Source organism: Penicillium samsonianum, assembly GCF_028829775.1.
Source record: "Penicillium samsonianum strain IBT 33392 chromosome Unknown utg000003l_segment0_segment0, whole genome shotgun sequence".
Classification (NCBI taxonomy): Eukaryota; Fungi; Ascomycota; class Eurotiomycetes; order Eurotiales; family Aspergillaceae; genus Penicillium; species Penicillium samsonianum.
In genome coordinates, this window is record NW_026643261.1 from 3,453,648 (window position 1) to 3,478,696 (window position 25,049).

A 25,049-nucleotide genomic window follows, 5' to 3' on the forward strand; every position below is an offset into this window, starting at 1 on the left:
CCTCTGAAGGCTGTATCTGACGCAATCAGGGGACTTTCCAGCCCCCCACAAGTATATTGTGCTTGGACCAGTGGTGGTGGGGGGAGAAGACCCCTAAGCTTTTGGTGTTAACGGGAGATGGTGTTTCAAGAGGCAATTGGCAATGTTCTCTGTTTATTCGAGAAGTTTTTTTTTCTCAAGGGGGCGATCAATGGCAAGATCGGTTGTTTGTGCGAAGAGATCCTCGCCGTATTACTCTCTTGGGACTGACAATCAGTGGGACCAGTTGCCAGTGCACTGAAGTTTCGCAAATCCCGTTCTCTTCTCGAGACCGCCAGATTGGACGATCAACTCTGCGGATGTTGCTCCGGGAGGGTTCGAGATGTTTCCCTTTAGGACTGCCCTATTGTATTGGCTATTTAATGCATGTGAGTAGTACACATGTACGCTGTATGTACGATGCACAGTATGTGGTGTACATGGTTGTACATTATACATAACTATACACAGGGGAATCGATGTAGATGAAACTTGGATCACCATCTCTAACAATCAGTAGAAGATAGCCTCATTTGTTCCAAAATCACCTTTGACAGGAGGTCCATACAAACTACGAAGTACCGAAACAGTATTGCGTACTAATTTAACCATAGCCAACAATGTGCCAATGCATACATCGGTGGCGTTTTTAGCCTGACCACATTGGATCGAGATTCAATGGTAGCCCCTATCCATATCGCCCCTTTTTCACTCTCTTCCAAGGTTTTGTTTCTATTCTAGAATAATGTTCCGAGATGGGATTGATATGATAACGGGCATTCCAGAGGGGACCCTGAATGTTATCCAATGCCCGCCAAGGGAAGTCTAATATCGACTCACCCGCATGCGAGAGGTGAATGCAGATTCCATGCACTCCAGGTCCCTGCTTTTGGAGGTATCATGATAAGCTTGAGACCAATAACGGCTTTGCACTAGATGTGATATGTTCAGTTTTAACTAGGATCCTTATTACGGTGTGATGAGATGAGATTGCCTTACGCGTTCTCTTACTCCGTATGGAGTGTCTCTAAGACTCTAAGATTGAGTCGCGGAGCACTGCCTCCCCCTGAGTACATTATTGTAATTGCAATTGAGCTTGTCAATGTGATAGGAGGGCCTAGTTTGGAGTTTGAGAAAGAAAAAAAAAAAAGGAAATTAAGCCCAAATAAAAACAAATAAAGAACCAATATCGATACGAATCAGTAAAGCTGAAACAGGCACGTCGTCTCCACCGGATCCGTTTTAACCCACAGAACCAGGTGCGTCTAGATACCCTTAGCTTGGCTGGTCACGTTGTCCTCCCACTTCCCCTTCTTCTTTGGTTCCTCCGCTTCCTTGCCCTTTATTATCCCTCCATTCCCCTCTTCTCATTCTGCAGATTCCTGCAGCTGTGCTTCTATGCTGAACGTCGCCCGCAAGACATTCAAACGAGTCCCCAGCTTTCAGGACCTCTTACAAGGCAGAATGACCCACCCCGACATGTAAGGACCTTGTCAACATCCGCACATCCGTCATCTCTAACAATTGCTTCACAGTTCTGTTGACGTTCTCGTCATTGGTGCTGGCCCAACTGGTTTGGGTGCCGCCAAGCGTTTGAACCAGATTGTAAGTCTTTCCCTGGATATTTACTATGTCGGAGAGGGGCACAAAAAAAAAAAAAGGGGGAGGGGTATCCGGGAATCAAAAAAGCTAATTGAGTATACAGAATGGCCCCTCGTGGATGATTATCGACTCAAACGAGACCCCCGGTGGTTTGGCTTCCACTGATGTTACCCCCGAAGGTTTCGTAAGTTGCGACTTGGTCTCAATTGTCAATGTCCACACCGCTAACCTAGTTCACAGCTCTACGATGTCGGCGGTCACGTTATCTTCTCCCACTACAAGTACTTCGACGACTGCATCAACGAGGCCCTCCCCAAGGAGGAGGATTGGTACACCCACGAGCGTATCTCCTACGTTCGCTGCCAGGAGCAATGGGTTCCCTACCCCTTCCAAAACAACATCTCCATGCTGCCCAAGGAGGAGCAGGTGAAGTGCATTGACGGCATGATCGATGCTGCTCTCGAGGCCCGTGTTTCCAACACCAAGCCCAAGGATTTCGATGAGTGGATCGTCCGCATGATGGGTACTGGTATTGCCGACCTCTTCATGAGACCCTACAACTACAAGGTCTGGGCCGTTCCCACCACCAAGGTAAGTTCGACTTTTTTTTCTTTCTCGAGACCGAAACAATGCTGATCAATTATGTTTAGATGCAATGCGCTTGGCTCGGTGAGCGTGTCGCTGCCCCCAACGTCAAGGCCGTGACCACCAACGTCATCCTCAACCGGACCGCCGGTAACTGGGGTCCCAACGCTACTTTCCGTTTCCCCGCCCGCGATGGTACCGGTGGTATCTGGATTGCTGTTGCCAACACTATCCCCAAGGAGAACACCCGCTACGGCCCCAACAACAAGGTCGAGAAGGTCAACGCCTACAACAAGACCGTCACCCTCGCCGATGGCACCACCATTGGTTACGGAAAGCTGGTCTCCACCATGGCCGTCGACTACCTCGCCGAGGCTATGAACGACACCGAGCTCATGCCCCTCACCAAGCAGCTCTTCTACTCCTCCACCCACGTTATCGGTGTTGGTATCCGTGGTGCCCGTCCCGACCGCATCGGCGACAAGTGCTGGCTGTACTTCCCCGAGGATGACTGCCCATTCTACCGTGCCACCATCTTCTCCAACTACTCCCCCCACAACCAGCCCGAGGCCTCCAAGAAGCTGCCCACCCTTCAGCTCGCTGACGGCTCCAAGCCTAAGAGCACCGAGGCTCAGGACGGTCCTTACTGGTCCGTCATGTTGGAGGTTTCCGAATCTTCCATGAAGGCTGTCAACAACGAGACCCTCCTTGCCGATTCTATCCAGGGTCTCGTCAACACCCAGATGCTCCAGCCCGGTGATGAGATTGTCTCCACCTACCACCGCCGCTTCGACCACGGTTACCCCACCCCCACCCTGGAGCGTGAAGGTGCCCTCACCCAGATTCTCCCCAAGCTCCAGGAGAAGGGTATCTGGTCCCGTGGCCGCTTCGGCAGCTGGCGCTACGAGGTCGGCAACCAGGACCACTCCTTCATGCTCGGTGTCGAGGCTGTTGACAACATTGTCAACGGTGCCGTTGAGTTGACCCTCAACTACCCCGACTTTGTTAACGGTCGCCAGAACACCGAGCGCCGCTTGGTCGACGGTGCCCAGGCTTTCGCCAAGAAGTAGTAGATAATTCCCCCTTATTTCTTTTTAACTTGTCCCACCATTCTTGTCTGAAGTGAAGGGTTCTTTTTTTTTCTTCCATTTTTTGATACAATTGAAACGAGCTCATACCGTCATGGAAAATTATACACAAGAGAGCATTTGAAGCGGCATCTGGAAGACGATCGATCTTTGTTGGCGTTTCATCTTGTTACTTAACACCGTCCGACCCTCTTCACCTCATCATCTACCTACTACTCCCTCTTCCATTAGCCGATAGCCGGGACTTGCTTTTGATACACTTTGTTAGACTGCCTTGACATGTGCAATTGCTCATTTTTAATTTATTCAGTTGACCGATGAACCTCTGCCCTTTTCAAGTAAAATGCACTCGCAATCTTCATTGGAAAATAACTAGCACGTGACTGACTTTGTTCCACGTGACCCATGCCACACCGCAGCCTCAGGTTCCTCACCAGAAGTTCTAAAAAGTTCAGTCAAGCCATCCGAGAGACAACCTTGGAAATATCCAAACCAAGCAGATCTCACCCTATATGAGCAGAGAGTTTCGTGGCATTTCTCATCCAACCTCGACACCACCCCACCAACTACCAACACTCGCCACAGTGCAGATCACCAACCAGACAATCACTAACCCACACACACCGCAAATGCCTCTCCGAGCCATGTCCATCCATGAACCCAGAAACCCAAACTCCCCGAATCACAGACCCCTGGGTTCAACACGATCAATCTACCGACAAACGCTGTCTCAGCGCCATCAACCACACACGGAAATTACCCGGAATACAAAGCAGTTCAAGGTTATTCTACGCGGTGGCGTAGTGGATCCGCGCGCAGAGAACGCGGGTCAATCGTGAACCAATCATATCGAGGATCAAACATGTACACTCTAAACGGGATTTCCTGCAGGCAAAAGCAAAAAAAGAATTCCGAGTAAGCAAAGTGCATAAGCACAATGCGAAGTGACGTAGGCCGGGGATTTCAGACCATTCTCGTGGTGAGATGTGTCAATGGTTAAAGGGCACTGCCGGGGCCGCGTCAGATCTGGAGGCAGCCAGGTTTGTGGTTCTTCTCCACTGAACTATTGATAGATTTGGGTTGCCGATATCGTTGTTTCAGATGTGAATTGTTTACTGACATTCTAGATCGCTTCTTTTGCATTTTAACGTGAGACATTGTAGTCTGGACCGAAGCCTGGGGGGGGGGGTTGTTTTTGATATTTCTTGTGGTATGTTGGTCTGGAACTGCTTATGTGTGAGGCTGGTTCAATATCTCATATTGGGAATTAAATATTATTGCAAAGTTCCACCTGTTCCCCGTATGGTCGATCATGAGGTCCGTCCTGGGGAGAAACATCATACCATAAATATACATAATTAGAGTCGGGTCAATACGAAGCCACTGGTATCAATAGAAACCCCTCTGGGACAGCTCATGGTGGACTTGAAGAGGCCAAACCACTAGAACAAAGCCACCAATTTCAAGCATCCACGATATCTTGATAGAGCTCCTAGATGACGATTTTCGTGTGAGAGTCATGGTCCTCACTAATGCTATTGGCCGCACTAGCTGGCGAGATTGCCCCCTCGGCCAAGACTGCCTCGTAAGACATAGTGGACGCTAAGCTTAGGTCCCGGGGTGGGACACTTGCGGTGGCCGGACTTGACGACACACCACACGACAAGAATGAAACCTGCGGCGTCGAAGCTGGCGAGTCAATAGACATGGGTGTATATATAGCATCTGTGTGGCTTGTTCGGTGGTTTTCTCCGCGATGATTTCGATCTGCCGTGAAGGGATTGTTAGATGGAGCCAAATTTTCGGTTTTTGGAGTCTGACATACCTGTTTCTTCTTCAAGAGGGGCATTGCCGCTATGGAGTTCCAGTTCTCGCGGTGACAGAGCAAATTTCACTTTCAGTCGCGGTGGGTCAACAGACCGATCTGCTTGCGAGTGCACCCCAGTAGAAATTGTCACTTGTAACGAGGACTGTTGGTTTGAGATGGGGGATTTGAGGCATGATTTTGTCACGGAAGTGTGTGGAATTGCATCTGTAGAAGCATAACTCCTGTCTCTTGGAGATGTAGGCTCAAAACACGATCCTTCTTGATTTAAGCCTGTGGTATCAATGCCTACATCAGATTCCGTAGAGACACACGAGCTGGGAAATGGGTCCGTTTCCTCGCAGCTCTCATCGTCTAGGTGCAGCTGCTCGAATTCGACTGTCAGTGTATGACGGATATAGATCCGCTGGAGGTGAGATTCAACATCATTCTCCTCTAGGACAATGATGGTTGGGGGCCGTCTGATCATTTTTTCAGGGATGGATTATATCCAGTTGCACAGAGAGCCCTGGAGGTCCCGTATATAGAAACATCGTGTCTTAAAGGAAGTCGCGTATCTTCACAATTTAAGAAACCTCGACTAGGATATACGAGTTCATATTGCAATACCCAATGATCCTTGATCTCTGTAATAGTAAATCGGTAAATGCTATAAATCTGTAAATGTGTAAATCTGTACAATATAAATGGTGGAAATTCAATCCTGTCAACTCGAAACTGGACAAATCAGATATACCCATTCCATCACACCACTTAAAAGGGATTAAAATAACATACATATATATATGTCTCTTTTTGTATTCTGAATCTCTCCAGATGTCTCTCTCTCTTTGATTCTCTAGGAAAAGCCCTGGACTAAATATTAATAGTCAAGTCAGGCTCAGCCCCTCAACACTAGACCCAATTTCTACGGAGCCTCCTGTTGATCCTTTCCCCCTCTCCTCGACGTCGATTCTCTCACACACACACACCTCTCTCTTTTTCCCAACTCCTCTTCGGATCATGCATCCGCTGCGTTTCCGATAGCCTGTCTTTCGTTGACCTTTCGACCTTGCTTCCCCTGAACCCCTCGGCTCATCTCCGGTCGCCGCCAAACCACAAAATCTCCGCCATGAACGGGGATCTCAGCCTGTCCCAGACTCTGGGAGGGCTTCGAATAGCCAATCCAGACGATTCCCCTATCCCAACGGAGGATGCGACCGCCGGGTCAACAGGCTCCAGCCCGTTCGGAGGGCCGGACGGTTCGGTATCAACACAATACAATCCCGCACCCGACGAACGCCTCTCTGCCTTTCCCCCTGCACCGATCGAAGTCCCTGTGACAGATGATCGTCAGACTTCATTCCTTCAAGCCTCCCCCGAGATACCACCACTGCCATCAGGCACATACCAGCCGTACTCGGCTCCACCCCCTCTCAACACCTCCGAATCCCAACCGACCCCTTTCCTCCGTATACGCGAATGGCTCGGCAACTTCTGTCCTTCCCCGTGATAATACATATCGCATTCGAACCGATTCCGGTGCTTCTTCCAAATCTGGGTCTCAGCCGCGGTTAGACACACGAGGAGGCTCGTCGGCATTACATGCCGGTGTTCTGGCGCGCGACAACTCCCACAGCGACCGATCCTACCGGACCGCGCAGATCCCGGGCAACGGCCCGGCGGTGATGCGTCAGTCGTCTCGAGCACAAGCAAGAAGTGGCGGCGCGTCTCAGATGCCCCGAACATCTTACATGGCAGAAAATGGTCCAATGGCGAGTAGCGAGGATTGGCAAGACCGTGGCGCCGCGGTCTCTGTGAGACAGGAGGTGGACGCCAACGGCCAAACTGTCTCTCGTTTTATCAAGAAGGGCGTTCGAGACTTCTCGTTTGGCAATACTCTCGGCGAAGGCTCCTACAGTACGGTCGTCTTTGCAACCGACCGGCAGACTTTGAAGGAATACGCGATTAAGATCCTCGACAAGCGACACATCATCAAGGAGAGAAAAGTTAAATACGTGAATATTGAGAAGGATACACTCAACCGCTTGACCGACCACCCGGGTATTGTGCGGCTATATTACACCTTCCAGGATGAGCAGTCGCTCTATTTCGTGCTGGACTTGTGCAAAGGAGGAGAATTGCTCGGTGTTCTCAAGCGGATGACTACATTTGACGAGGAATGTACAAGGTTCTACAGCGCCCAGATTCTTGACACGATAGACTATATGCACAAGCGAGGTGTCATCCACCGAGACCTGAAGCCGGAAAATGTGTTACTTGACAGCGGGATGCATGTCAAGATCACTGATTTCGGAACGGCAAAGATCCTGAAGACTCCACGAGTTGACCCCAGTTCAAATGGCATTCTTCCTCTTGACTCGACCGAGCTTACACAGGAAGAGCGGGCGAGCTCTTTCGTCGGCACTGCGGAGTATGTCAGCCCCGAGCTGTTGACAGACAAAAATGCATGCAAAGCCAGTGACCTTTGGGCTTTCGGCTGCATTATATACCAGCTCTTGGCCGGTCGTCCCCCGTTCAAGGCTGGAAACGAGTACCAGACCTTCCAGAAAATCGTGGCACTCGACTACGAGTTCCCAATTGGATTTCCTACTGTTGCGCGTGATCTTGTCGAACGTCTTCTCGTTCTAGATCCTGCTCGGCGTCTTCAGATCGAACACATCAAAAATCATGAATTCTTTGAGGGTATCACATGGGGCTCAGATCTATGGCAACAGAAGGCACCCCGCTTGAAGGCCTATGTACCCCCGGCACGCGATCCCATCAAGCTCAATGACAATAAAACCGGGGAGAGTCTGCCTCCAGTCATCTCCACTGCGCCCTCGAACGCACCAAGTGCCAGTTCCCGCCACCTTCCACGAGTGGTCACCGAGCTACCCCCGCCGAGTCAGCTCGATATCGAATGGTCACCGGTACTAAGCAAATCCAATGAGCGGATCTTGAAGTTGGGTAATTTAGTTGTTCTGTCTTCCGCTGCCTCACACAGCCCAACGTCCAAGAACAGCAATGGCGAGCCTGAGGCACCCAAGAAGTTCTCCCGTTTCTTCTCAGGAAGCGCCACAAAGAAACGACAGCGGTTGGTGATGGTCACATCATCCGGGCGAGTCATTCTGGCCGCGTCGGGTGGCGATGATAAGAAGATCAAGCTTGAGATTCCCCTGCTTGCTCCGGGGACAAGTTACAGGAGTACGACGGACTCCAAAGGAATTTCATCCTGGATTGTGGACACAGTATGTAATCCATCCTTTTATCGGTCAAAATGACCCATCTAACGAAACGCCACAGAGAGAGAAACATTACGTTTTCGAGGATCCCAAGCCATCATCAAGCAACATCGGCGCCACAGCGGTCCAGGTACAAGAATGGCTGGACGCATTGGATAGGTCCCGGGAGATGGCATCACAGCAACAAAGTGCAGGCTTCTCCGACGATGCATTCCGTGACATTTCATCTGGTTTCCCTAGTCCCGCTAATACACTAGACCGCACCTCCGACATGCAGAAAGACGATAGAGGCCCACCATCATCGGGTCGGAATCACCTAGTGAAACAGCAGGCCACTGACACTGAGTCAACGAAAGGAAGGAAACGATTCAGCAAGCGTCATTCGAAGAATGGTCTCGCTGCGGTGTTTTAGTGACATCGAAGAAGAATTATGCATCTTGCGATACATATATCCAACCGTTTCCTTCAGTGTTGTCGGTATCAAACCGACTTTCCCATACTACCCGCTGCCTTACCTTGCACCTCGCCATCTCATCATTTGAATATAGAGTACCGCCTCCACCTGTCCTCCCAGCTCTCTTTTTTTCATTTCTCTTCCATGCACGGGCATTCGCACAAAGATGGGATGTCATCCCAGCATATTGGTTATCCTACCTTTGCATATTCCAGTGACAAGCGTGTTCTTCTGTTTGTTTGTGTTTTTGGGAAACATGTTTCTTGCATTTAGATTTGGAAGGGAGCGCATACCTTGTTCTTTCATTGCCTGACTGCCTATTTCAGAATACCGATTTTCCTTATCCTTGTCGTTTGCTATGTCGTCCGCTGTTATATATCCCTGATTTGGCCTGAAGCACCACAGCATCGAGACTTTTCTGCTCGGCTCTTTTCCCTTCTTTGTTCCCTGTTCCTGGTAAGTTACCAGGTTTTTATTGAGGCTGACTTGTTGATTATCTCTGGAAAATATCAAATTAAGGCTGATAAGCCCGCGTCCTCATTCCTCATTCTGCTCCTCTTTCTCTTATATCTCTTGGTGTTTTTTTTAGGGCAAATTCGGACAAAAGAATACTTTCCTTACTTCGATATCATCTCCTTTCTCATTGCGTCTATCTTCCTTGACTTCCCTGCTTCCTTACAGTGGCATCTTGATTCGATCTCATTTTCACTGTGATTTTCTTTTACTCGCATCATTCCTCTTCGAATTCCATCCCTTACCTCTCCTCTCAGTATACACTTTCCCATCACTTTTTTCTTCTTGCTCTTCTTCCTCTGCTCTAGGCTGAGAGATGATATACCCGATTTTCCTATTCACAAATCATTATTCAACCGTTTTCTTACAATCATTATATATGTTGGAATTCATGATGAAATACTACGTATCCCAAGCAAAGTGATCTTAAATAATGTACTAATTGACAGGTATATTTAGGTAGGTAGGTACAAGTAGACATTAGTTATAAAAGGCGAGAGACCCGTGGACATCAATATGTTTCCCCAAATTAAATGAACAACCAGTCGAGGCGCGTATGATCCAGCTCCTCAATCCAGTCAAATTCAAGATCGTAATCATTATTATCATATCCATTCTGACGCTCACGGCGCTTGAGATCCTGTTTCTGCCACATGAGACGCAGAACCCACGCAGCATTGCGGACATTAACACTCGTCAGGGCCTCATAGAGCGAGCCGAGCTTTTCAAGGATAAGACCCCGCTGCGAAGGGCGACACTCCGCGCCAGCGATGAAGGTGGGCCATATGAGGCATTTGAAGTGGGGATCCGAATCGGGGACGAGACAGATTTGCGTGATGAGGTTTGTGGCGATGAGTCTGTGGTCGAGCGGGAGGCCGACATCCGTCCAGGGGGGTGAGAAACCTTCCCTAGTGCGTGAGAGGACACGGCTTGTGTAGAGGTAGACGGCGTCTTGGTAGGAGGTTGCGAGTGCGAGACGGTAGGTGAGGTTTGGGATGAAGAAGACATTTTGCATTTCTTGGCTCCAGGCTATTGGGTCGAAGTTGCGGATTCCTTGGAGGAGGCTTGCAAATGATTCTAGGGTGATGGGCTGGCCGGGTTGGATTGGGTTTTGCAGCGCTGTTGGTTGGGGGGTTATGGCGGCAACTTCGGACTCTGGGTACCAGAGGGCGTGGATGAAGAAAATCACTTCTAGGAGATAGGCGGGACATCCAACCCAAGAGTTTTCTTCGAGGCGTTTGAGGATCTCTGGGCCCATGGATGAGGAGTAGAAGGGCTTTGAGAGCGCGCCTGGGCGAGCTAGCGTTGATCCCATGATTTCCATTCTGTACGGTCAGCAAGAACTTTTCGCTATAAGCAGAGATCCGAATCTTACATTAAACACCCGTCAAGGGCAAAAGCGTCCAAGTCGTCGAGGATACCTTGTCCCGGACCATTTTCAGGTCGGTCCTTGAGAAGCTTCTTCGCGCCCTCGATATGATAACTCCAGGCCCCGCTGCCGGACTCAAATATGTCTATGAAGGCAAGCAAGACGATAGCAGCTAAGGTCCTGCCGTCCTTCTGCATCGCTGGGTTATTTAGATCCATAGATAATTGGCGAAGGGCGCGCTGCTTGTACTCCAAGAAATGATGATATGCCTGCGAAGTCGGCTTTCGAGAACTTGCCGGCGCAACAATATCTTCAATTTCCTCTACTGACATCGATAGATTGCCTGATGACCATGGTAGGACAGATGAGTCCGATTCTGATACAAGGGAGTAATGAAGAGCTCCAAGAGCAGCGATGCTGCTAGCGAGAATAGGAGAATGATTGACCAGCGCAGTAAGATCTCGGAAGGGATTTTTGTGTTGAGAGTAAAGGGCGAAGTCGTTAACCATATATTGATTGTCTAACGAGTAATTGTCAGCGGAGTCACGGAAAATACACCGGGGAAGTCTCACAGTGATGTACATAGTACCTTGAGAAGTGGCTGAGATCTTTGAGCAGTGGATCTACCAGTCCCCATGGCGTTGGAGTATAGTCGGCGGAAGGAGTGCTCCGAGGAACATGAACAACTGCGGTGTCCTGCTCGTCGGCTGAATTGACCCCCAAGTGCGCAATTTCTCCCCCAAATGTAGAATTTTCCGCCTCAAAAACCCATCCATCGGTCTCCGGACTAGGTTGATTCCCAGAGCTGTGCGATTCGGCATCGGATGATGATTCGGGGATCGAGAAAAAGCCGAATCCGCTGCTCGCTGCAGGCGAACCATATGTCCCGGTAGCTGGCTGGCGCTTTGGCTTGCTAGGCGGTGTTTCCACATCATCAAAGCTGCGGCCCATCATCTTTCCTCGGCTAGCCACACCACCCTTGACCCAAACAAGCGGTTTCTGGTACCCCAGACATTCTTTCCCCGCATCTCGACACTTCCGACAGGTGGGTTGGCCATTGTCGCAGATAATGCGACGTCGTCGGCAGGTATAGCAACCTTTGGTCATTCTCTGGGCGTTGTGAGAGAAACGTATTTTATTAACTGGATATCGAAGAACTGAGCCACTTGTGAAGTTTGTTCAGCGCCACTCGCCATCGTCGGTTATGGTCAGGATTCGGAGGCAGGATGTCGGCAAAGCCATACAACCATTTCTAGTCGTCTAAGAAGTGACTCTGGTGTCGATAAATGTCATAAACCGAGTTTTAAATCCGTCATGCCCCACGATCTCAGAATGATTCAGGAAAGCTTCGCTCGCGGGGCGCGGGGAGGATGACTAAGAAAATCTTCCGACGATCGAGACCCCAGAGCTGTCCAGGCTTGTTCCACCTCAACCTTCGACTTGCTCATTCCATATCAGCTGCATTTGAAACCCCATGGTCGAATATTAAAAGAACTGCAAGATGGTTTTGAATCTCTTGCTACGAAGTATGGAGGTAAGTGCTTTTGCTTTCGCCACTCCGATCCTCACTGACATTGTTATACCTCAGATCTGGCTCACCGTTCGAGTACGTTGCTCCAACATTGAAATGTTTGCGCTTGAGTTTGCATTTTAATCTCATATACACAGCTCCTTCGAAGTCCGATCTTCCATCGTATGGTGGGCCGAGTTCACCAGAAGGTTCAACACATCAGGCACGGGGTGCCTCCGGAAGAACAGGGAGGCACCAAACTCGAGGGACAAGGTATGCTTGGTACCAAAATTTGGTGAAATAGTGTGTCTGACCTGTTATGGCTAGATTTCGAGTACAAGAAATTCCTTAACCATTTCAAGGAAGAGCTGAAGGACCAGATGAAGGGAAACCCGCGGAACAAAATTTAATACCCTGGCGCTTGTTTGATAAGGAAGCTGATGATACCCACATTGAAGAATGATACACAGTATATGCTGCTCTTTTTCCCTTCCGCGAATCTACACTTTTGCTTCCCATCATCTTGGCACTTGCGTCGACACCGGGTATACATTGGGATACACTTTCGCACTCCCTGGGATGCATCCCTTGTTTCATCCGGAGAATGAACTTGATTTGAATCATTGACTTGCCCCTTCTACTATTCCCAGCTGTTTATATATGCAGTCAGGCTGGGATCCAATAACTGGAGCATATATACATCGAGTTTTGGGATGGGTGCGCCGCAGGATTGTTACGTTGGACTCACCCTGGCTGCAGACACAATCAAGACCCGTCGAATTGCCATATTTACATGTATCTATTGTTGCTAATTCTACTGTTGGGGTAGACAGATACCTCCCAGATAGGTAATGTCCACAGGTAATATTCCAAGTGGCCCACCTGCGCAGTCTAACGCGATGCCTCCAAAACATCTCCAAGCACTTGAAAGTATCTAGCACAATTTTTGCAATGATCAATACTCAGCAGTTAGAGATATTTTGTGCTATAAGATAGCACGCGGACAGATACTGCAGTTGTTACAAATATTGATCTATCATTTCAGATTCGATGCTCAACTTCCTCTGAATCGTTGTGGCCGGTCTACAGGAAAACCACTATGCAGATTATTAGCTCAATTCAGATTATACGAACAGAAAGAGTACATTCGCGATGAATTCTATAACTTCGAACTATTTTTACTAGTCTAACCTGACCCCCGAACACCAAAGCAAGCCGATCATGCTGAAGCCGAGCCCTACCTCAGTTTTGGGAACATTTTCCGAGGAATCATACCCGATCGTGTTCTCATAACTCGAACCCGGACCATATCAACCGAATTATTCACTCTAGCCAGAACATGTAGAAGGATAGTTGTTCTGGCGGGCCTCCAAAAGATCTTCTGTATCTCTCGAGGGTTGGTTCGTATGAACATGACCTCAACCACCCGCAGCTTTCCGTGACTCAGGCTCTGACTCTGAACCCGCTTCTCTTTCTTTTCGATGTTGCTGAATGCAACGAACTTGCGTCTACCAATGTGCTCGGTGTCTAGCCATTCCAGCTGGTTTTCGTTGCCGAAGAACGTTACGGAGAGCATCTTTCCAATAATCTCCAAGTAATCTTCGTTGTCGTGTTGATAGAAGGTATTAGCGTTAGACTTAATAATGTTCCTGATTTTTATATCGGATAGACTAGTTCATGTTAGTACTCGTTGCAAGCTTAGGTTGAAATTTACATCATTTGGAATGGTACTCACTGGACGACAACATGTGTAATATCCGAGTAATCGTAATCCTTAAATTTGCTTTCGCATCGGACGTCAAGGGCGGGAAGCGAGGCTGTGATGACTTCCGGAGAAGAGCGTGTCTCGGCCATGTTTTCTTTTGTAAGGCTTGAGGTGCTGGAATATATTTGTCAAAGGGGACGGACTCGTATCGTGTATGAATATACTGAAAGGTCTGAATGAATGATGAACGCTGAATTTGCTGGAGATATGCTTAACGGAGCTGGGTATTATGAATATTGTATGCAAGGCTATTGAAGTCAAGATGAAATGCCAGACAGGAAGAAGAAGAATGCATTTATATTCAGAGCCCCCGAGGAGCAAAAGGGAAGAACAAAGGAAGATAGACTCTATTCCTGGGAAAATGAATAAATAAATCATAAGTCTTGAAACAAATAAAGTCAGACTATTTTCATCTCATACATGGCTATTATGGGAGATTTGCCCTTTGTCGCTTTCAGCGAGGAATCAAAGCTTCCACTTGTTTTGGCGACAAAGCAAGATCCAGATATAAGGCCTCTGCTCAACTTTCTATTTATGCAGCGCTGCAAGAGAGATTTTATAAGTAGAGGCTCCGCTTCCATTGTGTTTCCCCCTTTGTCGATATTTCAAAATAGGAACATCAAACATCAACCCCAACCCCCCTCTCGATATGCCAACCAAAGAAACTGATTTGCATGCACAAACAATGTTTGATGGGTCCCAGATATGACTAGCGAATCGGTGGTGGCTTTTGCTAATCTCACAGAGGTAATGGGGGATATCCGAAGAACCTCGACATTTCCGAATACCTTTACCATTATTTCGACAACTCAATATATAGCAAAAGTAATGCTCTATTCCATTATTCACATTAGAGCTACCTAGATGCGGAGAAAATGTGGGCGGATGCGACGGATATAAAGAAACTGGCCATGCAGGCGAGGCAGAACGCTCCGATTGCCCCGTGGAATAAGGGAGAGATTCATCTCGTAGACAAGGCTTTCATTGAATAGTCATAAATAGTAATAATCCATTGAACTAATTTTTACTATACTCTGTACATTCGCCTCATATCTACGCAGGAGATGCGAAACGTTGAGATTAACCGGTCTGTTGACGCCTATCGGAACGGGGATCAATACATAACTAGCCGCTCATATTGGCTAGGACACTTGCCGGGAGGCGTGCAATGTTATTCTCGGAAAAGAAACAGCAAAGGGCAGGACTAAAAGAGAAAGGCATCAACTAAGAGTTTCCGCAAGGAAGCGGCTGAAGGACTCGTACACAAAAGCGCTTGCTCTTGGGCCAAATTATTTTGTACACTGGGTTTCATGTTACTAACTAGATCGCACATAGTACATTGATAAGGAGAGATACTAACTAGTTATAGAATGCCTTCTACAATGTGCATTCCCGGGGTCTTCCCGACGTCTCTGACCTGAACAACAGGTAAGCAGACCCTAAACGGTTCCAGAAGAGGCGGGAACCCCGAAACGTAGGCTGTCAGCGGCACGCCACATGGACCAATTTGGGCTAGGGTCAAAAGGAGTCCAATTTTTAGGTCAACTCCGGCTGTGTCGGCTTTTTATGAAACTAAGAGTCGGAAGGGGGGCGGCCAGGTACCCGAGGGATTAGTGCTACATGACACAGCACGAAAATCCCTGCAGACCAGGTATTTTGTAGGAAGATGTCAACCACTCATTAGGCGACTTGTGACAACTGGGTAGCATTTATGTTGTATGCAAGATGTCATACGGCGGCTTTATGCCAATGCCAATAATATGGAAGATCAGAGGCAGATCATGGGATGTGCTAAATATGGAGCGGGAAGCGAGGGGGTACGTCGTCACACATGTTCAGCCCACATGTTCAGAGTTTTTTTTCCCTCTCTGGTCACTAGGGTTATATAGGTATAGGTTATTAACTTACTCATTAACTTGCTGAATTCTCTTTTCTAAAAATCCCTTTCCATCTACCATTCTATTCTACCTGTTCTAAAATAAAACAATTGTAACCAAAATCGGTCAAAACATCTAGGCGACCCAGTCTAACGTGTTTTCTATTGAACCGCCAGCCAATCATAGTGGAAGATTCCTGGGCGCGTGGATATAGTCTGAGACTAGTGTGATCCAATCAGGACTAGCGCAGTCCAAAGTTCGGGACCAAACAACACTCTGCCCAAAGGTTCGCCTTTTCGCTTTGACTCCTTTTTCACTTTGGGTACTTTCCTGCTTATTCTTTATTCAGTTCTTGACTTCGGGTCAAATTCTTTCGTTACTCTGTACTCCGTACTCACGTTCGTTATCCCAACCATGCGTCTCTCCAACCTCTCGTTCTTCATCCAGGCTCTGCTGTTGACTGCGGTCGCAGCCCAGAGTGCTGGTCTCTCCAACATCGTGTCAGATATCACAAGTGAGACCACTTCGTCCTCCTCCTCAGTGCCTGAAACAACATCGACGACCTCATCAACCTCCACAACCTCTAAGGAGACTTCTACGGAACCAAGTACTACCGCTGAGCCTACTACCACCACGACTTCTTCCACCACCACTGCGCCTTCTTCTGCCACCGAGCCTACCACCTCAGCAGAGCCCTCCTCCACTGCGGAGTCCACCGTCCCTTCAACCACTTCCAACACTGAACCCACCTCCACGCCAAATGCCAATAGTGATAGCACCACTTCGTCCAAGAGCACCACTACCCAGACCCCGGTCATCAAGACCATCACCTCCTATGCGACCAGCGATGGATCCACCATCGCCAACGTGATGACCACCACCTCCACCCCAGTTGCCGAAGCTAGCTCCCCCTCTCTTAACGGCGATAAGGGCTCCGGCTCTAGCGGTGTGTCCTCTTCGGACAAGAAGATCATCATCGGTGTCGTGGTGGGTGTCGGCGGTGCTATCCTTATCGGTGCCCTGGGCTTGGTCTTCTGGAGAATTCACAAGAAGCGCAATGAGCAATACGGCGATGAGGACGATCTGATGGGCGGCACCGCTGTGGGCTCCGGACCCCGCGAGAAGGCCCCCAGCCCGGCCGGCAACACCCCCTTCAAGAACACACTAGACCAGTATCACAACCCTGGTCCTGTCAACGCGGCATCCAACTTCTAAGCGTACTGTGTTGACTCGACACACGTCGAAGTGTAAATCTTGTACGATCTTCATGCTTTTCTCAGGCGCTATGGACAGGGTTTGCGAGTTCACGGTTGCGTTTCTATTCGGTTGCAAAATTGCTTTTTTCTTTTCGGGCGTTTTCACAACCAACCTCTCCGTTCATTATAGATTGAATATCTGCGCATTCATTTGAGCGTTTTTTTTCCGGCAACCACCACATTCCTTTTTTTCGTGATCACGACTCTCGATCCCTGCACGACTGACCAAAATACGGCACTACATGTACTTTTCTGTTATGCCTGGTATCTATTTTTGATTCCCCGTATCTAAGCGCTTAGTGTTTTCCTGTGACGAACTCCATTGTGCCTTGACCAATATTCAATTCTTTACCTTTTGCAGCATCAGACGTCACAGATTGCACTGTGTTGATAGACGCGTGCTGCAAAGGTCCTTCTATCTTGATCTGTTTTGATCTGTATGTATGTAATTCGAGGCAAATGAATCCGATCAGTGAAACCATCCACTACTACAGAGTATATGCTAGCAAACTTTGGTACATCGATATAGATTAAGATCGACATGCGATCTAAGGTCGATCCGTATCCACGCGATTGATTCACGTGATGTATTCCAGCCCTCAAAGATGGATCACATGTGAGCAGTTTTCACCTCAACACTCGTTCACCCAGCACTCTTTACTATTGCTCCTCAACGAAGGGCAGGCATTATCAACCTGGCGGTCGACCTTGCACCTCTAACTAAGAGTTGTACGGCTGAGTAGATTTAGTAGATCAAATCCTTGTCCAAACTAATACTTATTTGACAAGAGTCAGATTTTCAAGATGGATGAAGGTTCTTTGGTTTGACAAAGAACTTGCACGATACAATAATACTGGTTTGGAGGCCCAACAGTCTATATAGACTAGATATAATTAGAGAAAAACCAGCAGGTGTTACCAGCATGGAAAAAGTGGATAGGAGTGAAGAAAGACAGAAGATGGGATATATAGAAACAAATTATCGACCGGAGGCGGATCCCGTCACATAGATATGCAGTCACAATTGGCACCACAACAAGTACAGCATAAGCCTATGCTTTGCTGGCCGAGCGCCAATCACGAACACTTGAGTAGCCACCCACATCCTCAGTAGCATCACGTGTGATTGTACTGGCGGAAACAGTTTGGGAATCAAAGTCAAAGCAGTCCGTCTGGCCATCCTCGGTGCAGAATGCGTAGAGGACCTTGGAACCCATGTCACAGAAGGCAGCCTCTCCAGTATGAGCGAAATCAGGTCCCATGGATGTATCGGACTCACACAGTCTCTTAGCTGAGTGAGACTTGGAGTCACTGATGACCAGCTCAGATTCAGCCCATGCAGGCCGAGTCGAGGCCTGACGAGCCCGCATAGGGCTGCTGCGCTTCTTCTTTATGTAGTAATTGATGGTACTGGGGTCATCCTCCTCGCGCAATCCAAAGTTGATATCGTTGCACATTCTTTGGGGGTTTGTGTCATGCTCGTCTTGCTCGTCCTTTGAGAAGGCAGGCCAGCGGACCTGAAATCCGGTCTTGGGCTGATCACCGTTTTTGTCAATCCAGAAGCACTTGGGCTGGTAATCTTCGTTGCTGTTGGGATACATGTGACTCTCAAACCACGAACCACCACATGCCTCGCCGTAGTCGCCCGACACGGCATACTTGTTTCCGCCGCGGTCGTCGCTCCACGTGGTGGTCACCCAAGCCACACAGATGGCATCGTCATTGGCTGAGAACAAGGAGTATACACCCTGGTTCTCGTGGTTGATTTTGACTTCGCCCAGGTTTCCGTTATCCACGGAACCGGGGTCGGCTTTCATACCAACAAAGCCGCCGACCTCATTCCACACTCGTCTGATTCTGTTTGTTAGCCTTGCGCTCTTCTGTCACCGATGCTTCAGGAGTCGGTATTATTGCTTGACTTACACATCGGGGAGGTCACCACCAGCATTTGTTGGCCCGTTCGGGCCATCAAGAGCAACGGCAACCTTGATGGTCGAACCAGAGGTCTCACCCTCGCCGAAATTATCCATTCCAAATGAGACAATGGTCAGGATACCAGAGATGACGCCAATGGCATCGACGACAGACATCTTTGCGGATTGAAGCAGCCAGTTTGCGTTCAAGGGCTGGTCTGGAGATGAAACCGAGTCATATCTTGTGAGATTGACTGGCTTTATATAGACAGCTACATAGTAATGATCAGGCTTTTGCTCTTTCCTCTTTGTCAGAGGCTCACTATACTTAGCCGTAAGCACTACAAGGCTATCTTCATCTATTCAATTGCCGATCGACATGACTTCATCTAAAATAGTCTTGTTTGGCCCCATTTGGCACTTCAACCCCTGGGCTAATGCAGCATTGTGCTTTCTATCACCAACAATTTGATAGCCCCAGATCCTTCGGGGTTCTAGGCGATGTAACATTTTGAACTTTTGCAGTCAATGCACATGGCAGTGATACTACAGCCCCCACCGCGGATCCAAATATCGGCTTTGTTCCGGGATGCAAGATGCTCACGGCATCATCTTCCACGCGAGGGCAAGCTTTGACGGTGAGAATCCCCTTCCATACATCCCAATAATGCTGGCTTTGTTTGTTTTGTAAACATGGAGCTTCTCTAAAACAGAACTACAGGGGAATTTATGTACTTGTTGATGGTACAATTTGGTCTAATCAACAAGGTAGTAAGAAATATCAAGGTCAACGAACAAGGTTAGATTGTTGGAGCAGAATTTGGCCGATCCCAACACCCTACAAGGCGAATACAACAGTTGCATGAAGATCATTACCAACTATAGGCAATGGACATTTAGTTCACTGGCCCTATCGACTAAAGAAGGGCTTCCGCCATGAAGCAAAACCAGTGGGAACTTCCCATTTAGTGTGAGAGTCGGCTATGTACAGGTACGTAATTTGAAGGCATACCTGGGTCAGCCAAATACACTCTGTATATAGCATGAATCTATGAAGGGAGTGCATCGTACTTTCTCTCCCCCGCATCCCTGTCATGGGGCGTTTCAAAGGTTTCTAATCTTGGAAGGTTGTTGAGAGCCTGAAGAGCAACCGCCAAGATATCGGCACCCGCTGCCAAGAAATCCGCTGCAACCGCAATATGAGATGGCCTCTTAAAATCATCGCCCCCAACCAGCCAAGCCAGCAAACCTATAAGTTGGAGCCTCTAAGAAGAAACGCCCCCAGTCAGCTAAGCACATGGATTATAGATTGGAGACTCCAACAAGGAACGCCCCCAATCAGACAAGCAAGCCATTAACAAGTACTCCGCAATGCCCCCAATCAGCCAAAGCGAACTATCCTTTGAAGCCGCCTCTAAACGACGGGTACGACGGCCCCAATCAGCCAAGCATGCAAACCATCACAAATGATGTCATCGAGGTACCCAACTGTGGACTTATGCTCACCTGCAAGGGCATAGGTTGACACATAGAAAGCGTATACTGAAGGCCCCTAACTCGTGTGGGATACAGAAGTTTCTCTAATATCAGACTGGTTCCCCCCACGTCGCAAAATCATATCCAGGCCACTTTTACACAGCATCAAAAACAATGATCCAGCTCAAACCATCCACGCTCACCCTTGCCCTCTCTCTATTCGTTTCTTCCACCCTTGCAAAGGATGGCGAGCTCTCCTCCAGCCTTGTAGGCTGCAACGAGGTCTCATGTCCCAAGAAAGGTCCTGATGACCGCTGCACAGTGGGAGACAATACCTTCCTTGGCATCGGACTATCCCGCATCCCCGATGTTCCCTCGTCTCTTGAGGGTTTCTCCCTCGTGAAAGGTGTAAATGTGTCTGCTGCGATGGCCGGCAAGGACAACGACAAGGCCACACGCCCTTTCAAGTCGTTTTATTACCTCGGCACACCCTCGGGCGTAGAAACCAAGGACTTTTCCGGCTGTGTTGTCGTTTTCCAGGATGCCCCGTCCAAGAAATTCGACGGGCCAGAACTGGAAGGCAATCACAATGGAACTGATGTCCGCGCTGCGAGCGGTACCTGTTCCGATGTCATTGACAAGTCATGCATCGAAAAACTCACAGAGAAGGCAACGAAATTAGCCGAAGAGGCTGATGGAAATGTCTGCACGACGCTTGAGCAAGAATTGAAAAAGACTTCTCTCGATGAGTGCGATGGATTCGCAGGTACAGGTGGCAAGCTTGGGAATTTCACTGTCAAGTCGCTCGGTGATCTCGATGCGGTTAAGAATTCCTCGGGCTGCTGGCCTATTCAGCCCAAGTCTGATCAGCTGATGGAGATTGCGAGTGTCACTGCTCTGGTAAGTGGGGTTTATATTCACGCCTAACATACGCAGATGTTAATGCATACTCTGTAGAAAAACTACTCAGCACAGGCCCTTCTTGACGAGGCCTATAAGATTACACCGGTCCTCACCGTCTTCACTGGGAAGGGCAACAGCAGTCTCGTCTACAAAACCTCTTCTCAGCTGACATGTTTGAAAGTCGTCACTGAAGAGGATCCTAGTAGTGACAAGGATGGTAGTGAGAATATTGCGGTGGCCGTCAAGGCAAGCGGGTTTGCTGCTGGCATTGCGGTACTAGCTGGAATCTTTGCATTGCTGTAGATATTATATTGGATGGACTATTTGAAATAGGCAAATTGGAAAGAGTATTAAGTGGTGTTACTAATTGGATCATTGTCAGAATATTAGTATTTAAATAAAATCTCGATATACTCCATACCACTTACAATGTAAGGGGGTAGAACGCGCTAAATTAGCGCGACTGTCTCAACAGGGACTTTATCTCTCCATCAGACCTCTACGGAGTAAATCACTTACCTTATTCACTCTCAATCAATACAATATACCTACATACATAATAGCCCTGGAGAAATCACCAAGTTAAACACCAAAGTCAAACCCCCGGAGGCCAACAAGCCAACTGACGCAACCGACTTCCGCATCCGAACCACGGATACGCCAGACCCAACTCCATCACCAACTCCATAACCATCCACCCTCTACACCTTCACAATGTTCGCAACACAATCCCCACAAACCCCCTTCCGCCAAACCCTCTACACCCCAACCCGCCCCTCCCCTCTCAGCGAACACAAAACCCCTCTACCTATATGGACCATGTCCCCGACGCGTAGCAATGAAACCGCGTCGCAAAGCACAGCACCAAATCCATTCAGCAAACCCCCACCAACCTTCAACATTCAAACCGAGCCAATCGCCCGACACACTCAGAGCCACCATTCCCCCATCCCAATGCATTTCCACGCGTCCGCTTCCGCTTCAACAACACCTACCTCATCAAACCCATTCCTCGTGCACACTCAAACACCCGCCTCGCCCGCCTCGCCCACCCGCGCAAAACCAAAGTACGAAGCGCGCTACGCATCCACGATCGCGAATCCGCTCCAGGGCGCGGCGGGTCTAGCGCGCTCGAAAACGCGCAAGATGTTTATGAATCGCGTGCGTAATGAGCGTGACGATGGACGCTTTGAGGCGCGTGGTGAGCAAATGATGCGTATGGAGCATCTAGCTGATCGGAGACGATGGGAGGAGAGTATGGCACGGGATGGGGAGGGGGTTGTTGGGGGTTTTGAGGGGGAGGTGGATGAAGATGATATGCTTCCTGGTATGTTTGATTGAAAGACTGGATGGACGTGGACTGTGCGAAGGGGATTTGCTGACTTTGGGGTTTTGGTAGATGATGCCGATGCGCTTGATGAGTTTATATCTCAAGAAGAGGCTATGGAGATGGCTCTTAGGGAGACGCAGAGTGGGCTTCCTGGGAGGGTTGGGGATTTACGGTCTAATGGACCCGGTGTTCTGTTTAGTGATGATGAGTATGATGACATCTTTATGGGATTGTCAGAGCCTCGGGGGAATCAGTCTCAGTCGCAGTCTCAGGATATGGATATGTCGTGAGCGGGCTAGGGCTACGGGGTTGAGTGTTGATTTTCTTTTGCGAGGCATTGCATTGGGTGGCGTTTTTGTTTCCATTTGGGTTGGGCGAGATGGGAATCCGGGTATATACATAAAGTAAATAAGGGTATATCGACGTGGGTTGCGCATATGTACAATGCAGAAACGGACGATGTATGAGTGACAAGGGAAACAAGCAAGCCTCGGGCATCAAGGCGATATCTTCCTTTCAAGCTTCAATCATACATTTTCAAGATTATATCACTGCTGCGGGCAATCAGGCACTCCGCCAGCTGCAGCCGCCGCACCTCCCAGGTCCTCCATGAGGGGATTCGAAACGAGTTCCTCAGGCGGGCTTCCAGCCGCTTGCATCTGGAAAAATAGTCAGTAAACAACTCGAAACAAGATCTCTCGATCCAAATGTAGAAGTAACAACTCACCTCCTGCATCCTCTCCCACACATACTCTCGACACTTGGGATCATCATCCGAGAAACCCTTCTCCTCGAACTTCCCCACAATCTGCTTAACAATCCGCGCCTGCGTCTCAAACCGCTCCATATCCTCAGCCGAAACCTTTCCACCGTCCTTATTCTTCTCAATCCACGGCCCGAACTTGACATCCAACTCCTTCATCGGCTCATACAGCATCTCCTTGTTAGACAGCTGCTCCATCATGCCCATGAACATCTTCGACAGATCCCCGTCTTCACCAGCACCCGATGCTCCCGCCTCAACAGCCTTAAGCAACTGCGCCAGCATATCCTCTGAGATATCGTCTTCATTACTTACCGCCGCGGTAGCTTTATCACCGCTTTCTTTCATGCGGCCCATTGTGCGCTTGATGGCATCGTTGAACGAGTCAGCGGGCTGCTCTGCGCCTGCACCTGCGCCTGCACTTGTAGCGGGCGTACTAGAGGAGCCCTGAGTACTAGGAGCAGAAATACCAGCCGCGGCCGCGGCTGCTGCGAGATTCTCTGCTGAAGCTCCGGCTCCGGAACCGCCCTCCTCGGCCATCACATCGGCGAGGAGCTGTTTGAGGAAATCGCCTGGCGGGATCCCGCTCTCTTCGAGCTGTTTTGCGAATACGTCGGCGCCTTGGTCGACCGTTGCTTGGAAGTTGGGGTCTGAGCTGCTTCCGGCGTCCCCGCCTGGTCCCATCATGTTCGCCATGTCTTGCTCGAGTTGCTTGAGGAAGGCATCTTCGTCGAAGTCTGGGGGTGCGACTCCTGTTGAGGGTTCGGGGTTGGTGGCGGAGGGTGCGGGTGGGTTTGCGGGAGGGGCGGGTTTGGGTTTGTTGAAGTCGTCGAGGACGTCTGTAGGTGTTGTGAGTGTTTGTGAATCATTCGGCGTGGAGGGGTGTGAGAGGGAGGGGGAGGGGGTAAGGAAAAGAGGCGGGTATGTGTTACCATCTAGCTCATCGAAGTCTGAGTCTTCATCGTCGTCATTTGCGGCTACTTTCTGCGATTGTGCTTGTGCTGGTGCTGGTTCTGGCTCTGGTTCTGGTGCCGGTGCGGCATTGTTTGGCGCGGGCTGAGATTCTTGTGTGGTTACGGTCACGGTGGGAGCCTCTTCGGGGCGGTCCTCGGTAGGCAAGGGGGTAGCCATATTGCGCAAGAAGAATAAGCAAGTCTGATTCTCAATTGAAAATACGGGCCGGTCGGAGTGAAGCTTAATTTTTTTGGAGGTAAAAAGAAAGTCTGGAGATGAGGTTGACATGTGACGGGTGTTTGGCGGGGGAAATGCCGATCGCCGAGGGTTCACATTTTGCCTAGGTACTAGGTGTAGGGACTATAACTAGTATGTGCTAGAATGATATTGTATTCGACATGATTTATAAGGAATAGAAATGAAGATATCGATTTATATCCAAAATAAAAGTCAACATTCCATGTTGTATACAATTCGCCAAGGGCACGGTCTTTGATCGAGATCGAGTTGACTGATGTACAACATACCCTGTCCAGGTACAAAGTACCATCATGGCATGATGAGATCCGGCAAGTGCAAGCATATATAATCTAAGATCTAGCACTAAATCGCACACCGGTAAAC

General features: G+C 49.0%; 11 protein-coding genes across 11 annotated transcripts; 6 read left to right on the plus strand and 5 right to left on the minus strand.

Moving 5' to 3' along the window:
• Positions 1 to 1,327: 1,327 nt before the first annotated feature.
• On the plus strand, positions 1,328 to 4,550 carry N7471_004912 (protoporphyrinogen/coproporphyrinogen oxidase). The gene is made up of 5 exons (XM_057277631.1): positions 1,328 to 1,499; positions 1,554 to 1,623; positions 1,724 to 1,804; positions 1,861 to 2,211; positions 2,271 to 4,550. Exons 1-5 carry the CDS (start codon positions 1,417 to 1,419, stop codon positions 3,273 to 3,275), a joined length of 1,590 nt encoding a protein of 529 aa, XP_057137241.1. The 5' UTR covers positions 1,328 to 1,416; the 3' UTR covers positions 3,276 to 4,550.
• Positions 4,551 to 4,785: 235 nt separating this feature from the next.
• On the minus strand, positions 4,786 to 5,587 carry N7471_004913 (uncharacterized protein; the record flags this gene model as incomplete). Its single annotated transcript, XM_057277632.1, has 2 exons — positions 4,786 to 5,060; positions 5,119 to 5,587. 2 exons carry the CDS (start codon positions 5,585 to 5,587, stop codon positions 4,786 to 4,788), a joined length of 744 nt encoding a protein of 247 aa, XP_057137242.1.
• A 642-nt stretch (positions 5,588 to 6,229) lies between these two features.
• Positions 6,230 to 8,754, plus strand: N7471_004914 (PDPK1 family serine/threonine-protein kinase; the record flags this gene model as incomplete). Its single annotated transcript, XM_057277633.1, has 3 exons — positions 6,230 to 6,364; positions 6,444 to 8,348; positions 8,404 to 8,754. The coding sequence occupies 3 exons, from the start codon at positions 6,230 to 6,232 to the stop codon at positions 8,752 to 8,754; spliced, it is 2,391 nt and encodes a 796-aa protein (XP_057137243.1).
• A 1,084-nt stretch (positions 8,755 to 9,838) lies between these two features.
• Positions 9,839 to 11,785, minus strand: N7471_004915 (Zn(II)2Cys6 transcription factor; the record flags this gene model as incomplete). The annotated part of the gene is made up of 3 exons (XM_057277634.1): positions 9,839 to 10,634; positions 10,685 to 11,198; positions 11,251 to 11,785. 3 exons carry the CDS (start codon positions 11,783 to 11,785, stop codon positions 9,839 to 9,841), a joined length of 1,845 nt encoding a protein of 614 aa, XP_057137244.1.
• Positions 11,786 to 12,179: 394 nt separating this feature from the next.
• N7471_004916 (uncharacterized protein) lies at positions 12,180 to 12,598 on the plus strand (the record flags this gene model as incomplete). Its single annotated transcript, XM_057277635.1, has 4 exons — positions 12,180 to 12,212; positions 12,267 to 12,284; positions 12,347 to 12,461; positions 12,516 to 12,598. 4 exons carry the CDS (start codon positions 12,180 to 12,182, stop codon positions 12,596 to 12,598), a joined length of 249 nt encoding a protein of 82 aa, XP_057137245.1.
• An 827-nt stretch (positions 12,599 to 13,425) lies between these two features.
• N7471_004917 (uncharacterized protein) lies at positions 13,426 to 14,042 on the minus strand (the record flags this gene model as incomplete). The annotated part of the gene is made up of 2 exons (XM_057277636.1): positions 13,426 to 13,858; positions 13,924 to 14,042. The coding sequence occupies 2 exons, from the start codon at positions 14,040 to 14,042 to the stop codon at positions 13,426 to 13,428; spliced, it is 552 nt and encodes a 183-aa protein (XP_057137246.1).
• Positions 14,043 to 16,244: 2,202 nt separating this feature from the next.
• midA (putative cell wall protein) lies at positions 16,245 to 17,045 on the plus strand (the record flags this gene model as incomplete). Its single annotated transcript, XM_057277637.1, has 1 exon — positions 16,245 to 17,045. One exon carries the CDS (start codon positions 16,245 to 16,247, stop codon positions 17,043 to 17,045), a length of 801 nt encoding a protein of 266 aa, XP_057137247.1.
• A 1,093-nt stretch (positions 17,046 to 18,138) lies between these two features.
• Positions 18,139 to 19,176, minus strand: N7471_004919 (uncharacterized protein; the record flags this gene model as incomplete). The annotated part of the gene is made up of 2 exons (XM_057277638.1): positions 18,139 to 18,937; positions 19,010 to 19,176. The coding sequence occupies 2 exons, from the start codon at positions 19,174 to 19,176 to the stop codon at positions 18,139 to 18,141; spliced, it is 966 nt and encodes a 321-aa protein (XP_057137248.1).
• Positions 19,177 to 20,649: 1,473 nt separating this feature from the next.
• N7471_004920 (uncharacterized protein) lies at positions 20,650 to 21,681 on the plus strand (the record flags this gene model as incomplete). The annotated part of the gene is made up of 2 exons (XM_057277639.1): positions 20,650 to 21,375; positions 21,433 to 21,681. The coding sequence occupies 2 exons, from the start codon at positions 20,650 to 20,652 to the stop codon at positions 21,679 to 21,681; spliced, it is 975 nt and encodes a 324-aa protein (XP_057137249.1).
• A 411-nt stretch (positions 21,682 to 22,092) lies between these two features.
• Positions 22,093 to 22,998, plus strand: N7471_004921 (uncharacterized protein; the record flags this gene model as incomplete). Its single annotated transcript, XM_057277640.1, has 2 exons — positions 22,093 to 22,705; positions 22,778 to 22,998. 2 exons carry the CDS (start codon positions 22,093 to 22,095, stop codon positions 22,996 to 22,998), a joined length of 834 nt encoding a protein of 277 aa, XP_057137250.1.
• Positions 22,999 to 23,256: 258 nt separating this feature from the next.
• On the minus strand, positions 23,257 to 24,602 carry pex19 (putative peroxisomal membrane protein receptor Pex19; the record flags this gene model as incomplete). The annotated part of the gene is made up of 3 exons (XM_057277641.1): positions 23,257 to 23,367; positions 23,436 to 24,310; positions 24,404 to 24,602. 3 exons carry the CDS (start codon positions 24,600 to 24,602, stop codon positions 23,257 to 23,259), a joined length of 1,185 nt encoding a protein of 394 aa, XP_057137251.1.
• Between the last annotated feature and the right edge of the window lie 447 nt (positions 24,603 to 25,049).